Genomic DNA, 26,601 nt, shown 5'->3' with positions numbered 1-26,601 from the left:
TACCATGCACAAAAACTGGAGGTTCTAGCTCAATGTAATGTGCTCTACCAATGTATCGAGCCGAGCTCATAATGCATTTGTTTCTGCATTGCACCAGCATTGTAATAAGAAAAGTAATAATAATAATCATCATGTATTTATTTATTTATTTGGCATTTCTAAAGTGCCTACACATCAAATGGTGTTTCAAGGTGCCACAAGACAAAAAACGGGGTGGGGGCAGGGTCGAAAACAACAATAACGGTCCAACTAGGCCTTTTGTCATTTGAATCGTGTAAGTGCAGTAACAAAAAGTGCAAGGGTTGGAGGGGAGAGGGGAGGATACCGGATGAGTGGAAGAGAAAAATGTTAGGGTGGGAGGGAAGATGGGGCCAGAAGTGGCAAGATACATGTGAAGGGAGGGTGGAGAAGGGAAGGAAGATGGTCCCTGGGGCAAGGCAAGTGCTAAGGGCAGGTGCGCAAGTGCCGGGGGATGCAGTGAGTGTAGGGAGTGAGGACCACATGCTAAGTGCAAGGAAGAGAGTGGACCAGGCTCAGTAGGGATGCACACCCCGCCAGCTAATCAGGGAAAGGGAACCCGCAAGGGCAAGTGCAGGTTTGGGGTTTGGGGGCCAGGGACATGGTGGTGCAGGGGTAGACTTGAGGAGTAAGGCCTGGTGCCCTGTAGTACTCAGGAGGGACCAGGCAGCCAGTCAATGCAACAGAGGGTGGCATTAGCAGGGGAGGGGAGAGGGAAGGAAGAAGAGGAAAGAAGGGTCTTGAGAAGCTTCCAGAACTTAAGGTGATCCAGGTCAAGCCTGAGAGAGGCAGGGAGGCCATTCCAGAGGGAGGCTCCTGCTGAAAAGAGGGATCTACCCCACTCTCTGCTTAGAAAAGCATCTGATCTGCAGAGACATTGAGCTAAAAGGTCGAAGGGCTCTAGCAGGGAGGTATTTAGGGAAAGAGAGTTCGACGTAGCGGGGTCCTAGGCCCCAGAAAGCCTTGTGGATGATGCAGAGGGTCTTCAAATTGATCCTCGCAGCCACCGGGAGCCAGTGGAGAGATTTTGGGCCTTGAGAGATACGGTCCCTGCGTTTGAGGCTGAGGATAATCTCCCAGTTCTATTCTGGGTTAGTTGAAGGGGGAAAAGGGAGGATAAAAGTAGATTGAGTAGTCCAGTTTAGAGAGGACCATATCTTTGGAGACATTGGGCCTCATTACAACAGTGGCGGCCATGGTATAAACGGTGCCAGTAAGGCATCAGCACCGTTCATACCGGGCCACCACATCACGAATTATGCTCGCCGGTCACTGTCAGCCCTCCAGGTAAGATCTGGCGGGCTCTGCGGCACCCGCAAGCAGAACTCGTGATTGCACCGGCACTGTCATCAATGGTGCTGGTGCAACCATGCTCCCCACCACCATTCTGCCCTATAGGGCAGAATGGGGATCGGGAGCCTGGCATTACCGCCTCCTGCGAAAGGGCAATTACCCGCCCACTCATCGTAATGGGCCGGTTATTGCCCAATCGTGTGAGGCGGTGCCGGTAGTGAGTATGGCGGAATGCTCGTAATGATATCCGTTTGGTTTCTAGTGGTAGGTGAAGAAAGGGAGACTACCACTGAGGAGGTGCAGCTGAGAGTGGTCTTTCTTGACTAGGTCTGCAATGTGAAAATAGAAGGAGAGAGTGGAGTCCACGATCAAGGTTTTTAGCCTCACAAGAGGGTGAGGGGAGGGGACACATGGTTGGATAGCCAGAGTGTAGGAGGGAAGGGGGAGCAGGAGTCCCAATCAGAAGGAGATCACTCTTACTGGCATTAAGCAGAAATCATTTTCAGGACACCATGCCTGAATGGCAGTCAGGCAGTCAGGAATGAGAGAAGAAGAAGATGAGGATATGGAGGAAAGGTTGAAGGAGAACTGTGTGTCATCCACATAACAGTGGAAGTGAGGAGAGAAGGTGTAGATCAGGTGGGCCAGAGGCGCAAAGTAAATGTTGAAGAACCACAGTGAGAGGATAAAGCTCTGAGAGACGCTGCAGGTGGAGATTGTGGCGGAGGAGAGGAAAAAGCCCAGTTGAATCTGGGAAGCTCAGTCAGATAGGAAGGAGGTCAAATAGTCCGGTGCCAGGTCTGTGATGCCAAAGGTTTTACAAAGCCGATTTATAAGGGTGGCATGATTGACTGTGTCCAAGTCAGAGGAAAGATTGAGAAGAATGAAAATTGAGGGAGGTTGGAATCGAGATTTGAGAGCAAGTCTTCACATGTGTTCAGGAGAGTAGTTTCCATGCCTCTTGCTTCTCTGAAGCCAGACTGATGGTCGTGGAGACAACCAACCAATTCAGGGTGGGAGATCAGTTGGCAGATGACCAACTTCCCCAAGAGTTTGGCCAGGAAAGAGGTAATGGAGATAGGATGGTAGTTAGCCGGGCAGGAAGGGTCGGCAGAAGACTTTTTAAGGAGAGGGTGCACAAGAGAGATCTTAATGTGTAGAGGGAAGGAGCCAGTGCCAAAGGAGTGATTGCAAAAATCAGCCAAGACTGGAGTAGGGGAGGCAATTTTGTCCTTGATCGTTCTGGAGGAGCAGGGGAAAACCTGTTTGGAGGAGCCTTTCATTGATAGGACTTCTTAGAGAGCTCATTCGGTGCTATGGGTGAGAAGGAGGAGAGTAGAGGGAATGGGAGACGGATGCCAAGGGATGCCAGAGAGTGGGTGAGGGAGGAGGGAGCAAAGTAGAGGAGAGTGGAGGCGAGTGAGGACAGGATGCCCTAGGTTTTGGTAGTGAAGTGAGAGGCCGTTGCAGTGAAGAGGATCTGGGATGGCAAACGAGTAGTGGAGACTGCAGTAGGATTGGTGAGTTCCTTGCAGATTTTGAAAAGTTCAGCTGTGTTTTTGGTGGCCCCAGACATTCAGGCAGATGGAGAGTTTGTATTGCCTTTGGAGCAGGTGGCAGGCCAGGCCAGTTTGTCTGCGAATGAACATGAAGCCAGTCACTTCCGTTCAACAATTCTGCATTTGTATTTCAGGTCAGAATCATACCAGGTGTGGCACTTGGAGGCAGGCTTCATGCGGATCCTCATGCCAGGAACATGGATGTCAAAGATGTTGGAGATGGAGAAGTGAAGGTTAGCAAGGGCTGTGTCAGTGTGAGATTCAGTAGCTGGAGTATGAAGGGGAATGAAAGTGGCGGCAAAGGAAGCTATTGACACTTGTTTCATTTGTCGAATGATGGAGAAGGAAACTGGCAGTGCGGGCAGAGGCTTAGCCAAGGGACCCACGAGATCCAGATGAGAGGACAGGAGAGCATGGTCAGCCCAGGAAAGAGGTGCTGTGAGAGAGTTGGAGATGGGGATGTCTGTAGAGATTAGAGCATCCAAGAAGTGTTAGACTGAGTGGGTCGGTCCGGAGGGTAGAATGGTGAGGGAAAGAGAGTCGTAGAGGCTGCAGAAGAATCCAGTGGCCGCATCAGGAGAGTCATTGCGAATATTGAAGTCTACAAGGAGGAGAAGCTTGGAGGTAGATTCCAGGAGAGAAGAGGTGAGGTCTGACCACTCAGAAAGGTAGTGGGAGACTGGACCAGGGGTCCTGTAGATGGTGGCACGAGTCAGTGAGAGGATAGGAGAGGCACCAAGCCTGTAGACGAGGCATTCAAATGAAGAGTAGGACTGAGTTTGTATCATAGTAGCAGAGACCCATTCAGGAAATATTAGGGCCACTCTGCCTCAGGGCCAGTTAGGCCTGGGCTTAGAAAGGATATTGTAGCCCTCAAGGAGGAGTGTGTCAAAAACATTGACAGAGCTGGAAGTGAACCACGACTCAGTGAGTGCGATGATGTCAAGGTCAAAGTATTCCAGAAGTTGGCCAATGTCAGAGGAGTGTTTACCAGCAGGGGGAGAGTTGGGGTAGCTAAGGAAAGCTGTTTGCCACCTTTGCAAGTCTTCTGAGGAGGTGTACAGGGGTGCGGTGCACCTGACAGTGGTGTCAAAGAGGTCAGGGGGGTGGCAGAAGGAGGAGAGGCAGGAGATGAGAGGAAGTTCATGAGAGACTGAAGACACCTATGAAGAAGGAGGAGGTTGGGCTGAGAGCCCTGGGCCATGACAGTACCATTCTGATAGACATTAACAATGCACCTAGAGGATGGGAAGTGTGCCAAGAGTACTTCCCATCTGGTACCACCATTAATGGGTGAAGAAGAGAAAGGGGAGAGGACTGAGACCATATGGGGAGTCCATAGGTCCAGAGAGGGAGCAAAAAAGACGTTATCAGTGACAGTCTGCCTGGAAGAAGTGTTGACGTAGGTGTCAGCGATGGGCAGGCCTGGGTTGGAGACCAGGAGATCTTTCATGAGCTTTTTCCTTCCAGGCTTAGAAAGAGAGGTAGGATAGGTGATAGAGTAGCAGTTAGAGTAAATGGGGGGGATGGAAAGGCCCATGTGGGGAGAGGGCAGCGAGATGGAAGGGGGGCGAGGGAGCCTGAGAACTGCATGATTCACAATGAACTCAGCAGGCAGCCCAGCAGCAAAACAGGTGCTGAACAGGATATTTTGCTGTTCCAGCAGCAGAGGAGGGAGGAAGGCGATTCAGGAGGAATGAACACTTCTCTGGAAGTAAACATCCTTAGAAAACACCAGTCAGAAGCCACTTCTTGTGATTGCATTGTTATGGCAAATTATTTGAAGTGCAAGGGGCTGTGATAGCTGGAACTAAGACAAGCTGCTGAGTGGACATATACAGATTTATAGACCCATGTCCCTTGGTTGCTAACTGGAGATCCACAAGCCCAGATAGTTGCTTCACTACTGCGGCTGTGAACATAGCTGATTTTAGCAGCTGTAACAAGTCTCTAATAAAGGAAGCTGACTTCTCCTTCACCTTTCCTGACTTCATCATGACATTTCCTCTGCTGAAAATACTATTTGCAGATAGGGCCAGGATTTGGGTGCAGGGGCAGGTGCCTCTGTATGGCTGCCCATGCATGAGGCTACCCACTGTCTGTTGTTGCCTCCCCCGATGTGCACAATCCAGGTTGTCACCCAGATCACAGCTCCCCAGGAACCCTGATTCCTGAGGACACCCCTCCTCACCTGGGGGATCAAGAACGCACTTGGGGAGGCTCACAGTTTTGGTGAGGCCCAGTATCCCACCGGCTTAATGAGTGCTAAGGTCTCTCCTTGTCAACTCTGGAGGCGGAACCATTAACTGGCTCCCAACTCCTACTGGAGCCGGTGGGCGTATCTCCCCTTTGGTACTGCTATCCTCTGTCTCCTGCTGACTGAGAATGCTGCGATTACGGAGTGAGGCGCTCCGCCTCCCAGTTCCACTGAAGGGAGCACTGCGTCAAGACGAGGCAAGAGAGGGGACCTTTGTTGTATCCTTCCCCTGGTACTCGCTGGCAGCCTCCAGGAATCTCCAGCAGCTCGCTGAGGTCCACCCTACAAAGTCCTCAGACAGACAGCCACCATTTTAGGAGCTCCTCATTGTCTTTCCCAGTGCAGGAAACCATTGGAGTTTTGTGGGATTTTCACCCAGCATAACGCTTGAAAGTTTGTCAAAAGCAAGTGGGAGCCATCGCATGACTAGACTAATGAGGTCGCTTGCACTTACAGACCATTATCTCCTCTGCCACAAGTCTGGTGTTTGCAATGCAATTATATTAAAATGATAGCATGTCCACAGTTTTCTTGTTAAGCTCTTACCGGTGGTGTCCCTGCCGGAACTGGCTACGGAACAGGCCTCCCCTCAACTTGCCTTGCATCAACTCTGTGGCTTCCCTCAGTCTCCATCCACAGTGTTCTCCACCTAAGCTGTTCATTATTATTATCGTTATCAATATTATTAATATTATCATTATTATTATTATAATTATTTAATAATATTATCATTAGTATTAGTAATGATAGTAATAATAATCATCCTTGCCAATCTTCTTGTGTTATACTATTTTTAAAGGTGTACCGAACTTCGGCTTTGAGTAAGTATTCGGCCGAATTCCAGCTGAAAAAAAGCTATTTAGTTTCTTGCTATTGGGCTCTTGCCGAATACTTTGACACTCTTATTTGAATACAATGCAACATGAACTCAGAAAGGCAAATATAGATTTCAGTTTGCAAAACTGAATAGAATTAGGCCAGACAAATTGCCATCACATAGCTGAAAAATATTTCATATTGTAATCTGCTCTTTAGGGCATGTTTTGTTACAGATTCTTGGACATAAAAGGTGCTTATCTTTTATACTTAGCTTGCAACAATACAGGAACATCTTTTCTTTTGTTGAATGTTTATATGCAATGTGCACATTTTTCAGTTGGAAAAAACAAACTGAAAGAAATGCGCATAGATACCTTCAGTTCCTGTCATGTCACTTCCCATTGCGTACATCATAGTCCCCCTCTTTTCTTTTTTTTAGGACTTGAGTCCTGAGTTTAACATTATCTGATATTTTATCAGGAAATTATAAGTTGCACATGTGTGTGTGTTGGAGAGAAAGAGTGGCTAGGATAAGTGAAAAGTGAGCACCATTTGTTTGGGTGGGCTGAATAGTTGCGAGATGGAGTTCACGCATTTCAGATTTCCTCTTGACTTGTGTCCTGCATGAGCCGACCTGAACCATTTTATACATTTCTACGTGAGCAGCAAAGAAGTTTCTAAACATGAGAAATAAAAGTATAGAATGCATTTAAAATGGTGCTTTATTTGTTTTTTTAATAAATGAGTTTTTTGAAGTTTGGAACATGATTTATTAAATAAAGCAACTATTCGGCCTTATATTCGGCTTCGGCCGAATAGTAAATATGCTATTCGGTACAGTCCTAATTATTATCATTACTATCAATATTATTACTAATGCTACTGCTAATAATAATATATTCAGAAACAATGGGGGCTATAGAATTCATAGAGCAAAACATTGGTAGCAAGAAATTAACAAGCGATCAAGTAAACATTAGTAATAATTATCACAGCTCAATAAATGAATCGGGGTGTGCACCAGATAGCTGAGGTGTCATTCGAAGAGCGAGGTCTTCAGTTCTTTCTTTAACCAAAGGGTACTTTGAACTGTCTTGATTGCCAGTACGATGTAAATCCCGAATTTTTTTTTGCATATCAGGAGCTGGACTATTTCCTACTTTCTCCTTGTGAGCCAGTTTCCAGGCTCTTGATCTTCTTACTGTGGGATGACCAGGTGTTGTCTGATGTATTTAGTTTTGCCATCAGGTAAGCCATCATACCCGTGGTGGTTGACTTGTAATTGAGCCACACTGTTTTGAACCACATTCTAGCTGGAATAGGGAGCCAGTGTAATTCACACAAGTTAGAGGTTATGGCCCTCATTCCGAGTTTGGTGGTAGTCATGGTGCTATTTGCGCCATAACTGCCACCATTAACGGGACCGTGTCCGGTTTGGTGCAATGGGGACTTACCGGTCTAGTCCGACCTTGGCGGGACCGGTAAGTCCCCATTGCACCAACCATTCCTCAATCCCATTTGAGCCCCCATAGGGCTCAATGGGAATGGGGAGGGCGCAAATAACGGGCTCGCAAATGTCAAGCCCGTTATTTGCGCCCTGGTCCCTTAACGGGTCCCGTCCACAACGGCTGGTCAGACCAGCCGTTAATGGAGGGACCCGCTAAGGGACCTCGTAGAAGGGCGGTAAGGGATTACCGGCACTGGTCTCCTTACCAAAGCCCAGTATCCCTTACCGGCCACCTTCGAATGAGGGCCTATGTGTTCTAATTTCCTACAGCCAGTGATGAGGTGAGGCATAGCATGGTGGTCTGATTTGAGAGGATCCAGGTGAGCAGCCAGGAGCACAGCAAGGACGGTGTTACACACATCTATATGTGAAATCATTAGAGCCAGAAACACCATATGGAGGTTTTGCAGTAGAAATAACTTGATCTTTAGGAGTGGAGATATCTGATACCAAGATGCTTGCTCGACAGTAACCAGTGACAAGATAGAGTGTAATCTGACACTCCTTTTTGGCTACCAGCCCTGCTGCAGGAAGGGGCTATACTAGCTGCATCTATAGCACTTAATGCGTGAAAGCCTAAGCCTGCCTTACCCCCCCACAAAGGCAGGTCTTCTGCTGGCACCACCCGAGACCACCCTTACTTCAATAAAGTTAAAACTACATCATCTCTTTTCAAGGGGATTGGTTTGCCTATGATTTGATAGGTGTCATGACATTGCAGATTTCTATAGGTTGGCATCATACTACCTAACCTTGGACTTGTGGAAGGTCATCAAGACATGAGCCAGACTGGGTGCAGGGGGAGAGAGGCCCATAGACTGTCCTATGTCATGGCATTCAAATATGTCGTTTTACACCACTTTTGTGTTTTAAGCATAGACACACAAGATGTTTACATATGTTTATAAATATATAAAATCAGCAATAGAAACATAATACCAGACTATATTTACCAATTATACAGTAAATATATGTCACAATAAATTCACATCTATACGCATACTAGTGTGTTTATGTGCTATTGCACATGCATGCCCCTATATATGTGTGTATGTGTTTACATGTGTGTGTAAGTAGAATCACACAATCTGGGGTGGCATCTTACCAGTTTTGACAGTATTATCAGATTCTAATTTCTTCTCACACTCTTGCTTATATTCAGACCATTGTTTTAGTGTGTCTTCCAGAAGAGATCCATTAACCTGTGAAAAAGAAACATTAACAATAAGGAAATCTGTTATGAAGAGACTGTTTTAAACTAAAAGAGTGTATTTAGAAAGCTTAGCATCACAGTTACCACAAAAATGGTAAGCTTACGCATAGCATCTTTTTCTATCTAAAATTATTATTCGTTTCAGTTCACATGAAGTCCTATTTCATGTTTAATCATTTGCATTTTGTGAATTGAGTTACACATTAATTTGTGATTTGTCTAAAGAAATCACACACTGATAGGTGTGTCATATTCATATTAGCTTGCACTAGCGTTTACATTATGTTACTATTCATACAGTTATTATATCGGCCCATCATATAACTGCTGAGCTGTGGAAAGAGTTTCAAATCCGGCTGCCCCTGGTCATCTCATGCAGTACAGATTTGGCTCAGATACTAAAACCCATTCTGCTACTGCGAAAGTTTATCTCTGAGATGACGCTGCGTGTTTTCCAACAATCAGCGAATCTCAACTAAATTATGGTAAGATGTCAGCTGTATAAAAATAGCACAAAGAAATCAAACCATGCTTTGCAAAAACAAAGGGTGCATAAGCAGTCGATATCCCTAGTTCATACTTGCCAACATTCTGTGACCAAAAAGATGTAGGATTTTTGAAGTTTCAAAAATAATAATTCCCATAACAATGACATCACAGGAAAATACGAAATATACATTGTTGGCACCATTGAAGCATTCTAAAATACACAACTCATCAAACAGCACTATATGGAAAGATGTTCAAATGTTAAAAATGTATCATTATGAATGGTAACTTAACACCAAATTCAATTACCTAACTTCACAGAAGGTAATCACACAGAGCTGGTAGGCAACGTTTGCCACTACTCTCTAGCAGCAGCCTAGGCAGTACATATTTATTGCAAGTTGAACACTGAATGACATGGTGACGGATACCCCCCTCTGTCTGATAGGCAGATACTGTGTGATGGTGTTACACACTGCCACTTGCCTTCACCGGTGGTTCACCTAAGGGTTGTCCCGGCAAGAGTGCAGGACAGAGTCAAGTAGCTGCCAGGTCTGAGCCCAATCAAAGGAATCACCTACCAGTCCACTGTACAGATAGACTAATTAATGTGTTGCTGCTTTGTCCTGGAGCCTGCCCTAGACTTGCCAATGTAAAAATCAGTAGGATCTGTCACTGAAATCTGTAGGTGGTAGGACTGCTTAAAAAGCAGTAGCCTACTGCCTAAATCTGTAGGGCTGGCAAGTATGCTAGTTCAGATACAATTCAAGTACACCAAACAGAGCAGGGATACAACATTACTGAGAGTTTTACATGTGCATCCAAACATGTTGTGTACTTGATTGTGTGATTGAAATCCAGTGGGGGTAGTAAGTAGGGAGAACTGGCCAATGACTACAGAAGCATATGAATCTCTAGCTGGAAATCATCAGGGGACAGACGAAGGACGGCCCAAATGGTAAACAGTTTTTGGAACCAAGTCTTACCCTTGTTGGTTTTAAAATTGCTATACTTAAGTGTAATTTGGGGACTTAAAAAGCCAGGAAGACCAATGAATTCAAATACATGTAGATTTCCAAAACACTGACTGAGGGCTTAAATGGACACTGTGGCTTTACGTGTCACTATGCCAACAAACAGTCTCATTGTTTCAACCTATAGAGATGTGGGGGTCACGATATCCAGACCTGACGCTTCTTTACAATTTCTTGAAGGGTTCTAAGTGATCCGACCGCGGCTGATTTTGCAGCGGCCGGAAAGTTTGCATGAGAAAGGTGTGGACTACCAAAAGTTTGCACCTTTCTCATGCGAACACACTTCTATACTACGGGGGCTGCATGGGTTTCCCCCCGCAAAGCCTGCTCACTATACTATAAAGTATAGTGAGCAGGGTGTTGCAGGGGACACCCTCGCAGCCCCCGTTTTTTTTCTTTTTTTTTGTTGCGGGTGTGCAGCGGGGTTATCCATCGCAACACCACGCTCACTATACTGTGTGGGCACCTCCACAGCCCTCCGCAGTCTTTTTTAACATTTTTGTTTTACTTACCTGCAATGCTACCACCAAAGGTTCAAACTTTTGGTGTTCGAACCTTTGGTGGTAGCATTTTTCGGTCGTATTGTACCGTTGGACGTTTTTTTTTGGGTCCGATCGTACAATACCTCTTGAAGGGCCATCAATGTCATTTAAATAATACTGCATAACCCCCCCCACCAGTCACTGCAATGCAATAGTTAATTTCCAGACTCACTCCGACCCAGCCCCATCAATTCTCAAAGGCCTCAGCTTCACAAGCTTCCAAGAGGCTTGCGAGTGTCCCTGTCTCGTGTCAGATTCTGCCCTTGCCAATGGGTGTAGAGAAACGCAATTTTGATATGTAGTTTTCCTCCAGCCGCGCCACACCAGTCACCACGTGTCTAAGGCCTAATACATGACTGGTTATGTCCTAACACAACTCTCCTTCTAGTGACACAACCCCAATATGTCTATGACTGCGCCACCACCAATCTTACAATCTTACTAAGAGACAAGCCTGACAGGTACCAGCCTCCAGAAAGACAGCCAGTCTCCCATCTCTGCATGAGTTCCGAAGAGCATGCCCTCACATAGATCCGTGTGTCATTCAAATCATGAATTAAACAAATCCATTGGGCACTTAACATCTGAAGGGCATATGCCTCTGAAAAAACAACAAATCGGGAACTCAGAAAGGCAGAGAAACGGAATTGCAGAATGCACTCTTTAATTTGTATAGTTTTTCAAAAGCTTCATTGCATCCCTGCCTGAAGAATAGTTCAGTGCTTCCAAATTAGAGGCAAACTTCCAGGGGTTGGCTACTGGGTGTTGCTGTGCCCCGTGAGACTTGTCATCTAAAATGCACTATTATAGTAGACCATTTCAGCTGACGAGCCACAGCCCCACCAAGTAGTCATCGCCTGGAAGCACATATCAAATTCATAGGTTAAAACCAAGAAAGTTGCCTTGACCCCAATGAAAGGCCAGCTTCCATAGAACATATGAGGACATTAAATGAGTCGATGGTAAGCAAATATTACGCTAGAGAATGAAGTATTTTTTCATGAAAATACTACCAAAAAAATCCCATTGATCGGCCTATTAGGGGTTGATTGGAGTCAAAAAGCATGTTTCTATAGTTGAGAATCCTCTCGCCTTTAGCACTTAGAATTTACCACAAGAGGAGGTACATATGTGACTTTAACAGACAGGTACTGAATATTAACTCTGAATGTAAATGGCCTTCCACACCCTTCTGGAATTACATTTTCTCAAAGACGTAAAGCAAATGTTATTGACACAGTTACAATTGGCAAATTAATAATTATAAGGCACAAATAGTCATTGCAGACCTATTGATTTACAGTGGGAAAGCAGGGATAGCAGTCAGTTGTATTGGTTGCCTGGTGCCTGGAGTGGATTACATTTCTTTACAGCATGGGCAATCTGAAGGGCTTACATTTGGCAGCAGCCCTCAATTGTTGTAGATAAGGATGCTTAGATGTCATATAAAAGGGGATATCCCTTACATGGTTACGTGATCGCCTACAAGGACAGCATCTCCTATGTGCAGTATATGGGTGCCTGTGCAAGATGTTAAATGTGCAAGACAGGCAGTGAAGTTCAGGGTCATTTTTCATCAATGCTTGAGTTGCAGATACATTATTGTTTCCCCCTCTTATGATGTATCTGTTAATTAAAGAAGTCTGTATATGTCATAATAGAATTAAATGTACAGATACAACTATACAAAACACAGGTAGTATAGTCGAAAACAGCTGTTTGGGGTTATATAAATTGATTCCTTGTGTGCTAATGAAGCAATACACGAGTAATAAAGAATCTATAGGGCAGTAATATAGCAACTGCAAAAAAAGATATGATTTGTTAGCAAATATAATTCATATGATCTACCCAATAAGAAATAGTCACTGGAACTGGTACAAAGAATGAAGGAATTAGGAGACGGGCATCCTGGTATTAAATTAAAAACTCCCACTAAGATTGGGATATTCGTCCCAGGTTAAGACATAAAGCAAACTGTTAAGGATTTCAATCAGACGACACACACCTTGGTCTTGGCCTAGTATGCAGCACATAACTGAAATGCTGATCTTTTTTAGGTTAGATTCAATATTGAGAGGGTACACCACTCATATCACACCCCCTTTTCAAATACCCCGGGTCACTATGGACCGTTAACCAGGCTGGTTGGTAAAATATAATATTTATTTATTTATTTGAAAATTCAAAAGAAATCATACACTTTTTAATATGGGGCAGCAATCACCAATGGGGTCATAATAACAATAGGAATATAAGCAATGCACTAGTTTAACCTTCTATCTACAAAACACCAAGTAATAGGAGCACTTTTTGATTTTAGGAAAGATAGCACTTAAGTTAGAATTTCCCCCTGAAAGGTTCCCTCAACCCACCAATATTCAATTCTGAGTGGATAAACAGAAGCAGCAGGTAATCAGGAATGACAAATAGAAACCAAAATTCAAATCTGCCCTTCTCTCCCCAACTAAGAGAGAAAAACAGATTTTAAACCCCTTGCAGTGTTATAAAATGACACTCGGAAACAGATCGTTAAATAATGAATGTGTGTGAAAACCCTTGAAGCAAATACAATTCCTCACTAAAGCAACAATGCAAAGACACTAACAATCACAAACAGTGGATTACCAAAAGCATACAGTTTGAAAATGAGTGGCAGGGTTTAAAACATGTTGCAGCAAATGACACGTTGGAAACTTTGCCAACTTTGCAATTCCCACCTGAAATTACCCAAACGGTCTTTAATAAGAACGGGTGAAATACACTGATTTGAAGTGTGTTTATTTGGTTGCTGGATAGCTATAGATCACAGGTACAATATGGAAGTGAAAGTAAGTCTCTAGCTAGTAAATTGGATGAGTTAGGCAAGATCTAGAAAGGCGCGCTTTGAGTAAAATAGAGCAGTGAAAAAGGAAAGGAAATCAGTTTTGACAAGAACAGTTTTACTCTACACTTGAGTATTCAGACTAGGCCACCAAAGAGGGACACAATAAGCACCAGGGTTGTTTCACATGTTCAACCCCCAGCACCTCAGCTCCCAACCTTAGCGGAACCAGTCCGATCACCCGAAATAGGGCTAAGGGCTTAGGATTTACACAAGGCAAAATTACTAAAGAGATGGCGCCACCACTAGAAATCAATGGCAGGGTTTCACAAATAATGGTGACAATTTTAACAGGATATCGGGGTCAGAATAGGATAGATTAGAGAGGGAAACTAAGGACACGGCAAGGCAAGGTATACAATGGATTTCTATGGGTTCCTATTGATACTGACAGTCCACATTACCTTAGGATTTTGGGACAGTCAGCGTTCTTGTCACCATACAGATCTGGTCTAGCAAAGGACAGCTGGACAAAATAAGCGGGACAGGATCAGCTGGGCAGGGACTGGATACCAAAGGATAGTTCTGGTCACCGGATGACACAGGTACCTCTGGATGCAGTTATTGAGCAGCAATTGGTGGGCCGCAAGCCAGGCTGGTGGCAGTAGGCTTCCCACAAAATACCACTGCTTCTCCCTTTGTGTATTGGGGTTTTAGAATTGAGGCCTTGCTGGAAGGTTAGCAATGCTTGGCCTGGTAGTTGGATCTGAAATCTGGATCAGTGCAAGATGAAGGAAACAGAAACAGGATGCCGCGCAGGAAGTCAGGAAGAGAGTGTGTCTGTAGAGTCTTGTCAGGGACCCTTATTTATAATGCAAAATTACATCATCAAAGTATGCCCCTAAACTACTTGAATTGGGCAGGGGTGCTAGTCTCTGCCTTGCTCTCAACTGGTTGGACTTCTAAGGGAATGATGTCAGGTTTATGAGGTGAGTTTTGCAATGTCCAAAAACTCCCACATTTACTTTACTGAAAATCCGATTTTGCCAAAAACAGACATTTATACAACTACAATCTCTTATTAATGTATACAAACAGATTAGATATTATGTGCAGCACATATCAGTCCAATCCTCAAGTCTGTGGGACCTCTTTCGCCCTTCAGATACATTTTGGTAATTTTAAACATGAAAGATTTGTCCTAAAAATTCCATAACTTTATACACAGATGTGCATTATCCCCTGGGACGTATGTACAAAAATGTATGTTTGCAACATTGATACTTCCTGATTTATCCTCAATATTTTGCCCTTTCTGCCCCCCAATGTGTCAGCGACTTCTACCGTGTCTCTAAAGAAAGCACAAAAATTCACTTTTAAACAATTTTTCAAAGTCCGGCTGCAAAGATAGAAGTCTTTAAAGTTTATTCCTGAAATAGTCTTGGGGAACAAAAGGCAGTCTCTTTTATTTATTTATTTATTTATTTATTTATTTATTTATTTATTTATTTGTATTGCGCCGGTAGCTCTCGAGCTTCGGGGCGGAGAGACAAGAACCACAAAGTCAAAAAGTAAGACAATAAAACACGTAACACGAGACATTAGGGCTGCACAGGTAGGTGGTCAGGTTGTAGTATATGTATTACTTGAAGATGTGGGTTTGTTCCAGGGTCCATTTTTCTTTCTTGTCATTCAATTGCTGCCAACTGTCATTTCCTTAAGAGCAGGGTGGGGTTTTATCCCTTGACTGAAGTTATATTGCCCTCTTCACACCTCAGGCTTCCTTCCCTGGGAGCTTCATTGTCAGGGTCCCAGCAGAGATGAAAGTCTGTTCAATCCTGTAATTATAAGGGGGCTGTCAGTATCTGCTTTAGAGAGCCCTCCTTTTGGTGCCACCCCTCCAAGCAGAAAACCCGTTTTTCAACTTGCAGCTCCAGCCACAATAGGTTTAACCTTTAATTTCTGATCTTAGATCTAGAATTAAAGCAAGCCAGTTGCATACAATAACCCATGTTACATAGTCTCCTCAGCAACAAACCCCTTCATATAGCTAAAGACTGGCAGGCTTTCATTCACCAGTGTACTGTTCCAAAACACAGGTATGTGTTTTTCTTCAGTTTGAAAAAGCCAATTTGTATACACGTGGTGCAGCCGGCCCTTCCTTCCTAAATTCAACTTTTCATCTCCAGCAGATTCGCACACTGTCTGCAGCTATAGTTATTCTCTTGAAATGCTCAAGTTGGTCTGAACCACGGATACATTGAAGCAGGCATGGCTCAACTAGTTATAGGGCCTCATTACACGGATGGCGGAGAACCATGGTGCTATTAGCGCCATGGTTCATGCCGGTAAAATACCGGCACCACCTTGGCGGAAAGGGGAATTACCGCCCCATCCCAGGGTTGGCAGGGCGGTAATTCCCCCTTCCACCATTGCCCTTCCCCATTCCCATTTTTGCCCCATAGGGCTCAATGGGAATGGGGAAGGTGCTAATTACGGTACCGCAAATTGCGATACCGTAATTAGCTCCCTGGGTCCCTTTGCGGGTTGGTTTTTAACACCTGTAAAAAGCAGGCGTTAAATCCCCCAACCCGCAAAAGGACCTCGTAGTAAGGCGTTAAGGATTTACCGGTACTGGTATTTTACCAGTACCGGTAAATCCTTACCGCCATCCGTGTAATGAGGCCCATAGTCTCTCTCTGAACAGCTGAGTTGTGGATACCTTTGCAGAGAAAATGACCACGTTTTCCGTGTGAGTAAAAGTAGATTTCCTGGTTGATTTTTTTAGAGTTGGTTTGACTGTGCTTGTCAAATCAGAATCATGCCTGTTTTTTCGGAGGCACAGTGAAACACACAAGGCTTGGTAGGGATTATTAATCACAGTGGCTTTCAGGAACAGAGGGAATCAGCATCACAGCAGCATTTTTGTTGAGGGTGAAAAAGGGTTTCTTTTCAATGGATATTTTGGCTTTTGCAGCAAAGCAACACTGCTTTTTCCACTTTCATCCTTTTTTTGATGTCGCAACACACTGGCAATCTCCTTCAATGTGCCCCCTGTGTTCCATCATGCCCGATGTGTGCTTGGCAGGATGGTGCAGCCATTTTTGGTTGTTGTTGCAAAATGCAGTCTGGAGCCATGGCGCTCACCGGTGCCAGCACAGCCATTTGGCTGTTTCTGCGCAACTGCAGCTTGGTGATGTGGGGAAATGCTGTTGAGTGAGTAAATATATCCCACAAAACAAAGTGTATCATTGTTACAATGAACAACGTTGTGCAGCCCAACAGACCAGTGGACAAGTATGCTAAGGATTATATTACAAAACAATAATTGAAAGTTGGGGGAATTTTTAAATAAATCAAAATGAAATCTCTTGTTCTCAATACATTAAACCAATGGCAAATGGTACGTGGAAATCATGTCTTGAGAATAGTGTTGGTTTATGGAAAGATACTGGGTCACGAGATCGTGACTTGAATTAGCCACACTACACCAGCAGAGCTGGTCTTCTAACATTGCAGTGACAGTTATCATTGATATCATTTAGACATTGAAGCTCATAAGAGTGCCAGGTCCTGATCAGCTGTGTAACATATTATGCACATTGAAGCCTATACACTGGGCCATTTGCTTAATGAAACATGTCAGAGCATTTGTGATCACTGGTTCTATACCTTGGTACTGAACAAAGGCATTCTGTTAACAATCGAAAAAAGAGGGTGTTCTATTGACCCTGGCAACTAGAGATTAATGACCCTTTTAGAGTCCACTTGTAATATCTTTGCAAAAATTCTATAGCAAATTCAATCATTGGGCCGAAGAGCAAAACAATTTTGTCAACATGCCAGACTGGATTTAGAGTAGTTCTATCCACTAGGAGAAAAGGTACTGCCATTCTCACATTGTAGATCATTCAGCATGGTCTATCCTCAATGAAATCATATTGCTATTCTTTTCATGTTTTTTATTAAAATGTTGAATGGAATGGTGTTAAATATGTTTGTGTGGTAGAGAGATGCACATTGAGAATGAGGTGATATGTCATGTCTGTGAAATAGCAGATACCAGCTAACAGCACAGTTCTTTCAATTGTTGTAACCTGCAGTGTGACAGATGTTTTATGTTATATATTATTAACTTTGGTGAGAATCTTAATAACCATTCTATAAAGTGTTTAAACTAAGGAAACGCGTATTCTCCTTCTGAGTATAGGGACTGTCATCCTGTGATTATATATATTAATGTTGAATTAAGTGTTATATTTAATCTGTCCGTCCAACTCTCAGTAGTAGAAAGGAGATACCTACTCCTTTAAAACATTGATTATTCCGGTTAGTATACTCTAACGTTGCACTGTACACAAAATGTTCTCCTACATGGCCTACATGCCATACACAAAGTGTGTGTCGTCCTCATGTCCTCTAGGATCATCATTAATGTCTACCGAAATGGCACTGTCATTGTCCAGGGCTCTCATCCAAACCTCCACCGTCTTGATAGACATCTCCAGACTCTCAACAACTACCTCCCCTCTCTTTTTTTTTTTTAATATATATTTTATTCAATATTAATCAATAATAGAAACAAAATAGAAAAGGAAGAAAACAAATCAAACAATAGACAACGGAATTAGCACAGGATTGTGATGGCACAGTTCATTACAGTGGAAGAATGGATATTAAAAGGTGAAATTTAGTATGCAACTCATTCATAGCGATATTCTGATAGGGAGGCAATAGTGGAGGAGGATGTTTCTGAATTGGGCTGAGCTATAGCCATGCGGAGTTCAGTTCAACCAGCGGACACTGGGCGGCTTCAGTGTGAGGGCAGGGTAACGATCCGCATAGTCTATAAATGGGGCCCAAGTGTTCAGGAAGGGATTGAGGTTGACCAGGAGGGATGCAGTGACTCTTTCTGCAACAATAATGTCCCAACACTTAGCCCACCAGAGTGGGATGGAGGGCCCTCGTGGTGCTTCCAGAGATGGGCGAGGGCGATCTTGGCCGCCAATAGTAGATGGGTGCAGAGGCGGGCTGCGTTTCCTGACATTGGTAGGTCCCCTTCCCCCGAGTCTCCTAGTAAAATGATTCCAGGGTCCCATGGGATGTTGAGGCCTGTTGTTGCTCGGATATGCGTCAGAACCCCCTTCCAATAATGCGCCGCTTTTGGGCAGTCCCATAGGAGATGGAAAAGCGACCCCTCTTGCTCACATCCCCACCAGCAGTTCGGTGATGGCCTTACACCCGCTTTATACAGTTGGGACAGTGTAATATAGTACCTAAAGCATACTTTATATCCTCCTTCCCTATTAGTAACGCACTGGGTGCTCCTGTGAAGGCTTGTCCAAATTTTGTCCCAGGCTTCAGGGTCCAGGGGCTGCCCAAGATCGTTCTCCCAGTTCAGCATGTACCTTTCCTTTGATTCGGGGTTGGTTTTTTCTAGGAGTTTATAGAGGGTAGAGATCTTACCGCTTGGAGGGGATGCCGTTAGTGATAGTTCAAGGGGTGTTAAGTCCCTGGAGCCTCGTTCTCTGACAGAGCGCTGCGAGATCCAGTGCCTGATTTGAGTATACCAGAATCGTTCCTCCTCGGTGATGTTGAACTTCGCTTTACAGTCCTTAAAGGAGAGCGGCTGGCCTTCATTTAAAAAGTCTGAGATTCTGTGGAGGCCTCCCTCTGACCAATTGGCGAAGCTTCGGTGGCAAAGGCCGGGGGAGAAGCCTGGATTGCCCCAGATCGGGGTCAGTGGACCCAACGAGCTTTTGATTCCCCACTTTCTGTTTGCAGCTTTCCAATTGTCCACTGTATTGCAGGTAGCTGGAAGCGGAGATATTGTGGGTGGGGTATTCTGGGACTGGATGTGGGGCAGGTCTGATAAGGGGGACGTGCACCATGCTTCTTCAAGTTGCAGCCAGGCTGGGCGATCCACTGAGCAAGTCCAAGTGAAGGCATGTGCGAGTTGAGCTGCGCGCCGATATCTAGCGATGTCCGGGGCCCCTAGACCTCCAAGTTGTTGGCTGCGGGTCATGATTTTCCTGGCAATGCGGGGTCTTTTGCCTCCCCAAATGAATTTCATAATATCGCGCTGCAAGGCTACAAGATCCGTTTTCGGGATATGAGTTGGGAGCGCGTGGCAGTGATAAAGCACTCTGGGGAGCAGGCTCATTTTTACCACGGCAATCCGACCTAGCCACGAGATCTCCTGTTTGTCCCATCATTTCAGGTCTGAGCATAGCATTTTAAATAACTGAGGGAAGTTGTGTTTGTAGATTAACGGGCTAGATTTGGGGATGTGAACGCCCAGGTACTCCAATGAGGTGTGGGCCCGCGGGATTGGCAGATCGGGACCAAGAGTATTTGCCTTGGGCCTTGGGAGGTTGATCGGGAGGACGGAGGATTTATCATAGTTCACCCTGGACCCAGAACATGCACCAAATGCTTCTAATTCTTCGAGTAGAGGTTGCAACGAGGTGGTTGGACCGGTGACTGTGAGAAGTACATCGTCGGCATAGAGCGCCACTTTATGTTCAGTCCCGCCCACTGTGACCCCTTTAATATTGGGATTGAGGCGGATTCTCGCGGCGAATGGCTCCATATAAGGCAAACACCAAAGGAGATAGCGGACACCCCTGGCGGGTCCCTCTGGATATAGAGATGCTTGTCGATTTCCTTCCATTGACTCAGAGTTGCGTTGATGGATGTGCGTAGCATGCCATTAGCCATGTTGTAAAGTTGTGACCAAGGCCCATGTGAGAGAGAGTGTTCCGAATGAAGTCCCAGTTCACTAGATCAAACGCCTTATGTGCATCGAGAGAAATTACTAGGAGCGGAATTTTCATTCTGTTCGCAGACTCGATTATGTTGAGTGTGCACCTGATGTTATCATGAGTCCCTCTGCCAGGAATAAAGCCTGTTTGATCTTTTTGAATTATCTCGGGGAGAATCCTGGGTAATCTGGCTGCTAGAACCTTGGAGTAGATTTTTCCATCGGTGTTCATTAGGGCAATTGGTCTATATGAGGCTGCTTGCTCAGGGTCCTTTCCCGGCTTCTGCAGTAGGATGGTAGTTGATTCAGCCACGGAGTGTGTTACCTGTTTTGTAGATAGAAATGAGTTGCATAGTACTGCTAATTGTGGGGTCAGGATGTGAGCAAATGATTTATAAAATTTAGGATTGAGCCCATCCAGGCCTGGGGCGGTCTTTTTAAGTGATTTGATGGCTTCTAGAATTTCCTCTGAGGATATTGGGGCTTCTAGGGAGTCTAAGGAGGAAGAGATCGTGGGGGTGTGAAAAGATTCCAGATAGCGCTGCTGTTGGGCTCTATCCTCCTGAGATGTGGGTGGTCCTTGCATGACCGCTTTATGGTGGTCCAATAGGGTTTCGATTATGTCTGGGGTAGTAAATTTGCTTATTCCATCTGGGCCTTTAAGGCTAACTATATTGTTTCTGGTGTGGGTTTTCCGCAATTTGTAGGCTAGTAACCGGTTCGCCTTATTACTTTTGTGATAGTAAAATTGTTTCGTATATGCCAGAGCCTTCGCTGTGCGGTCGGCCCAGTGCATCTCTAGAGCCCTTTTTGCCTTTTTTAGCTCCCTGTCTGCCTTTCTAGAGTATTTGGTCTTGAGGTCATTTTCTAGGGAGGATAGTTTGGACTGTAGTGTTTGTGTGAGGATTTTGGAGACTCGGAATTGCTCGGAGGCTGCACTAATTAATACTCCCCTTATGACTGGTTTCATGGCCTCCCATAGCAGACAAATTGGGGTTTCGGGGTTCTGATTTTCCTTGAAATAGTTGATCAATGCTTCTTTTGCCTCGCCCCTGATCGCCTGATCTAATAATAAGGTGTTGTTAAGTTTCCAGAACCTAGGAGGGGGGTCGGGGCCTCCCAAGATAGAGAGGTCTGCCGAGACGGACGCATGGTCGGACACCATTCTAGTGTGGATTTTGATATTACTAAAGCATGGGAATAAGGTGCTGGTGGCAAGTAGTACATCAATTCGAGAGTGGCCTCCGTGTGCGTTTAAGAAGAAAGTGTAATCGTGAGCGTCGGGGTTGGCTACCCTCCATATGTCGACCGTGCACGACTCTTTAAGAAGTCTGGCAAATGCAAGGGCTCGGGAGAAGTCAGGGAGGGATGGGGAAGTGACTTGTCCTTCGTGGGGTCGGGGACTAAGTTAAAGTCCCCCCCGACTAGGAGATACCCTGTGGTGTAGTTTAGTAGCGGAGGGAGTAGCTCATCTATGAATTTGTCCAGATTTGCATTCAGGGCATAGATCCCCGCAATTGTGATTGGCTGTTCTGCAATGAGGCCTTGGATAAAAAGGTATTTGCCCGATGGGTCCTTTTTGACTGTGGGGTTGGTTAGAGGGAATTTGTCACTTAGTAGGCTCGCCACTCCCCGTTTTTTCTCACCACTAGAGGCAAAGAAGTCCTGTTTAAAGCACTTGAACTTGATTCTGTGTTCGTCAGCTGGCAAGAGATGAGTCTCTTGGAGAATAACTATATCTCCGTTTAAAGCCGCCAGCCTGTGCTCCACCGATTTGCGCTGCCTGGGGGAGTTAAGGCCTTGGACATTCCAAGTCAGGATGCGAATCTCCCTAGCGTTGTTCGGGCCTAATAGATCTGGGTGTAAAGCATGTGTTGCGTGAGTGATTTATGCAAGGGCTGCAAGGCTTTGGAGTCTTCCTAAGGGAGCATGTTGGAGTTCTATAATTACCGATGTCTACAAAAAGAACTATAACTGTTAACTGGGCTTTCAGGGGGGTTAAACCGTTCTCAAGGCTCAAAACTGCCTACATTCTCCCCCAAAACTGTGAGAATGAGAATAAGACCATAAAGCTCATTCGTGGGGTTACTGGTGGACCCCGTAGTCAGGGAATTGCATCCGGCTAGATGAACAGAAAACCGCCCAGGGCGTGGGGAGGTAAGCCAAGGGCTGTGTAGAAAACAAGGGCCTGAGGTTGAGCGCCAGAATGTGAGTCTGATGGTGTTCCCCAGGGAGCCAGGCGTTGACCTAGTACCCTCCGTGTGAGATAAGGGGAGGATGGAGAACTGAGAGAGGCTGGAGGCGCACGGGGCCACCGGGCGGAGAGAGACATTGGTCTGGCGAGCCGGCCACAGGGAGATATGTGAGGGCTTCTGATCAGTCCGGATTGCGTTGCCTTCGGGGGCCCCGCGGTTTGCTCCACCCGCTAGCATACGGGTCCAGCGATTGGATGAGGGTGAGCCGGGTTGGGATTGAGAGCAGGTTGCATGGTCAGAGTCCCCATTTGCTGATCTTATTTCCAGGAATTGGTCTGCCTCTTTGGGGCTCCGGATTTGCTTGCACACCCCCTTCCATTTGAAGCACAAAGATGTGGGGTGACCCCATCTGTATTGTATTTTCCTTTCTTGAAGCCATTCCGTGAGGTTACGAAGGGCTTTCCTTTTCTGGAGGGTTATGCTTGCAAGGTCTTGGAACAGTGCAATGTTTGCGCCTCTGAAAGTGATTTGTTTCGAAGACCTGGCCTCTCTCATTATTTCCTCTTTAACCCTGAAAAAATTAATCCGGGCGAGTACATCCGGTGGAGAGGAAGAGGCTTGCCTAGGCGCTGTGTAGTGGACTCTGTCGATTTCCAGCGGGGTGCTGTCGGGAAGAGTTGCCTCCCCTCTCTTGCCTTGCCTCCTTATGTGACCCCTATTGCCTCTCTGCCACCTCTGATGGTTGTACCACACTACTGTACCCCTCTTTGGAAAACCTAAAAAAGTGGAAACCTGCTCCACCTAGCTACCCCCATTTCTCGCTCTGCTTCCAAACACTCCTCTGACATCTACCACCTTGTGGAAGACATCACCTAGACATCCTTGCTCTTACCAAGACATGCTTCACTGCCAACTCTGTCACAAGTTTTGACACTCTCCTCCCTGAAGACTTCAAGATCCTTTCTAATCCCAGGCCTAACCAGTCCGGGGCCTGAGTTGCTCTTATCTTCCCTGGGTGTGTCCCTGCTACGATCATACCCACTCAGGCCTGCTCCTCTTTCACATGCCTTGTATGCAGGCTTCATGTCTTGCCTGGCCTTTCTTTGCCTCTGGCTACCATCTAGGCCCTCACCTCTTCTCTTCTTGCCTCCTCCTCCAAGCTTCTCTTCCTCTGAGACTTCAATATTCACCTTGACTCCCCTGATGTGCCCTCTGGGCTCTTCTGCAACCTCTGTGACTCTCTTTCCCTCTCTATTCTTCCCTCCAGTCCGATGCATTCTGACACAACTTGGATGCCTTCCTTTCCTCTCACCTGGAACGCCTGGGTCCCCCGGCTAAGCCCCCACCTGCACTGTCAGCCTCCTTCTCTGTCATTCAACCTATGGAGTGTCAGTTGCCGCTTTTGCTGCCACTTTCACCCCTCTTCTACCGCTGACTCACTCTGGCACAGACCTTACTAATCTTCAGCTCTCCATCTCCAACACTCTGGACATCCTTGTCCATGTCATTAGGATCTGCATGAAACCTGCATCCAAGTGCAACTCCTAGTATGAACGTCACTTGACCACTCTAAAGCACAAGCACAGAGAGTCTGAATGGGAGTATAGCATGCCTTGACCAAATCCCCTGACAAACTGGCCTATCACCTGCTCCAAAGGCAATACAGACTCTCCATCTGCTTGAAGAAGAGGGCCTATATCCAAGCCTGCATCTCTGCGGCCACTAACAACATGGGTGAACTTTTCAAACTCTGCAAGGTACTCGCCATCCCTACAGCAGTCTCCACTTCTCCTGTGACTTCCCTGTCACTCTGCACTTCCCTGGCCTCTCACTTAATTTCCAAAACTCAGGACATCTTGTCCTCACTCTCCACGACTCCTCACCCTTCTCCCTCACTCACTCTCAGGCCTCCCCTGGCCCACCTTTCCCCTCACCTCCTACTCTCCTCTTTGGTTCCAATAACACCTGATGAGGATTCTAGTCAAGTCTGCTCTATAGAGTTCTCACCCAAAGAGGTGCTCCCCTGCTCCTTCAGATCCAACAAGGACAACATTGTCTCCCTTGCTCTGGCCTTGGCTTATTCCGGCAATCACTCCTTTGCCACTGGATCTTTCCCCTCACTCCTCAAGCACTCCTTTGTGCTACCTCTCCTCAAAAAGCCCTCTGCTGACCCTTCCTGTCTTGGAAACTACTGCCCTATCTCCATTACCCCCTTCTTGGACAAACTCTTGGAGAAGCTGGCCATCTCCCAGCTTATCCACCACACCTGCATCTGTTGGCTGTCTCCAAGACCACCATTCTGGCTTCAGAGCTGCTAGAGACAAGGAAACTTCTCTCCTGAACACCCGTGAAAATCTGCTGTCTAATCTCGACTCCAGCTCTCGTTCTGTAGTATTTTTCCTTGACCTTTCCTCTGCCTTTGATATGGTCAAAAATGCCAACCTGATAAATTGGCTCTGGGATACCCTTGGCATCACAGACCTGGCTGTGGACTGGTTGACCTCCTTCCTCTTCGACTGACCTTCCCAGGTTCAACTGGGACCTTTTCTCTCCACCATCTCACTCTGCACATGTAGAGTCCCTCAGGGCTCTATCCTCTTGCCTTGATTGTTCAACATCTACCTGGCTCCACTAGCCCACTAGATCTCCACCTTCTCTGCTAATTTCCAGTGTTAAGTGGATGATACACAGCTCTCCCTTTAGCTTCCATCCTCTGCATCCTCTTCCTCTCTCATTCGTGACTGTGTGTCTGCTATTCAGGCATGGTAATCTGCTAATGATCTATGCCTTAATGCCAGTAATATTGGGACCCCTGCTCCTTCTTTCCCTCCCACACTCTGATTGCCCTCATTGGCCCCCTCCACTCACCCTGCTTTGAGGTAAGAATCCTAGGTGTCATCTTCAACTCCTCTCTCTCCTCACATCACTGACCTGGGCAACAAGGCTCACTTTCAGCTGCATCTCCTCAGAGACATTCTCCCTTTCCTCACCTTTCACCAGAAACTCAACGTCTCCAGAGCTCTGGTCCTCTCTTGGCTAGACTACTGCAAGTCCCTCTTCCTTAATCTGCCTAACTTCTCTGTTCGACCCCTTCAACTAATCCAGAAAAGGACTGCAAGACTGATCCCTGGCCTTAAGCCCAGGGACTGCATCTCTCCAGCCCTTACATCTCTCAACTTACTCTGGCTTCTGTGAGGATCACGTACAAGGCCATCTGCATCATCCACAAGGCTTTCTTGGGCCTGAGACCCCTCTACATCCAACTCTCTCTCCCTAAATACCTACGTACTAGAGCCCTTTGTTCGTCTAGCTCTAACTCTCTGCTAATCAGATGCTTTTCAAAGCAGAGAGTGGGGGGTAGATCCCTCTCCTCTGCAGGTGCCTTCCTCTGGAATGGCCCCCCTGCCCTTTTCAAACACTAGCCGGACCTCCTTAAGTTACGGAAGCTGCTGAAGACCTTCCTTTTCTCCTCTTCATTCCCTCTCCCCCTCCACTGCTAATGTCCCTGTCTGCTTCTTGACTGACTGTCTGGTTCCTGCAGAGTGTTCCATGCACCAGAACCCCCATTCCAGTATATCCCTGCACTTGGTCTCCCCGGACCCCCCTCAACCTGCACTTGTCCTTCTGGGCCCCTATCCCCTGCTGTTGCCCTGCTGGGCCTGCGCCCTTGAAGCCCTATTCCAGCCACTTACCTAGCACTTAGCTTGTGGACCTTCCTTCCCCTGCACTGTGCTACCCCTGGCTCTGTCCATCTGGCCTCCCCTAGCACTCCTTTCTCATGGGCACTCTGCCCTGACCGGCACTCCCCGCCCCTTCCCTCTCCCCTGCACTTCTATTACTGCACTTGCACGTTCCGAATGTCACAAGGCTTAGTAGGATCGTTTTTGTGTCCTACCTTTTCCCCCTCCCTCATGTCTTGTTGCACCTCGAAACACACTGTGTAGAGGTGCATTATAAATACCCAATGAATCAATCTTGGCACCTCCCTATTTAATCTTGATTGAGCCTATCTTAACTTTCTTGCTAATTCTGTGAAAAGTTGCCCTCCAAATTAGCTGAGTATCCCTTTAAGTGGCTGGCATATGCTG

The 26,601-nt window shown here is 46.0% G+C and overlaps 1 protein-coding gene across 1 annotated transcript in view; it reads right to left on the bottom strand.

The window, feature by feature from the left end:
• Positions 1–26,601, bottom strand: part of GLP2R (glucagon like peptide 2 receptor) — a 1,432,227-nt gene that overhangs the window by 1,028,907 nt on the left and 376,719 nt on the right. The window contains exon 2 of the mRNA XM_069654470.1: positions 8,559–8,655. Coding sequence (XP_069510571.1) covers positions 8,559–8,655 — 97 coding nt within the window. The remainder of the gene's footprint in view (positions 1–8,558; positions 8,656–26,601) is intronic.

This window comes from Ambystoma mexicanum, chromosome 3q (genome assembly GCF_040938575.1).
Source record: "Ambystoma mexicanum isolate Mex_15411 chromosome 3q, UKY_AmexF1_1, whole genome shotgun sequence".
In the NCBI taxonomy this organism is placed as follows: domain Eukaryota; kingdom Metazoa; phylum Chordata; class Amphibia; order Caudata; family Ambystomatidae; genus Ambystoma; species Ambystoma mexicanum.
This window is presented reverse-complemented; position numbering and strand designations above follow the sequence as displayed.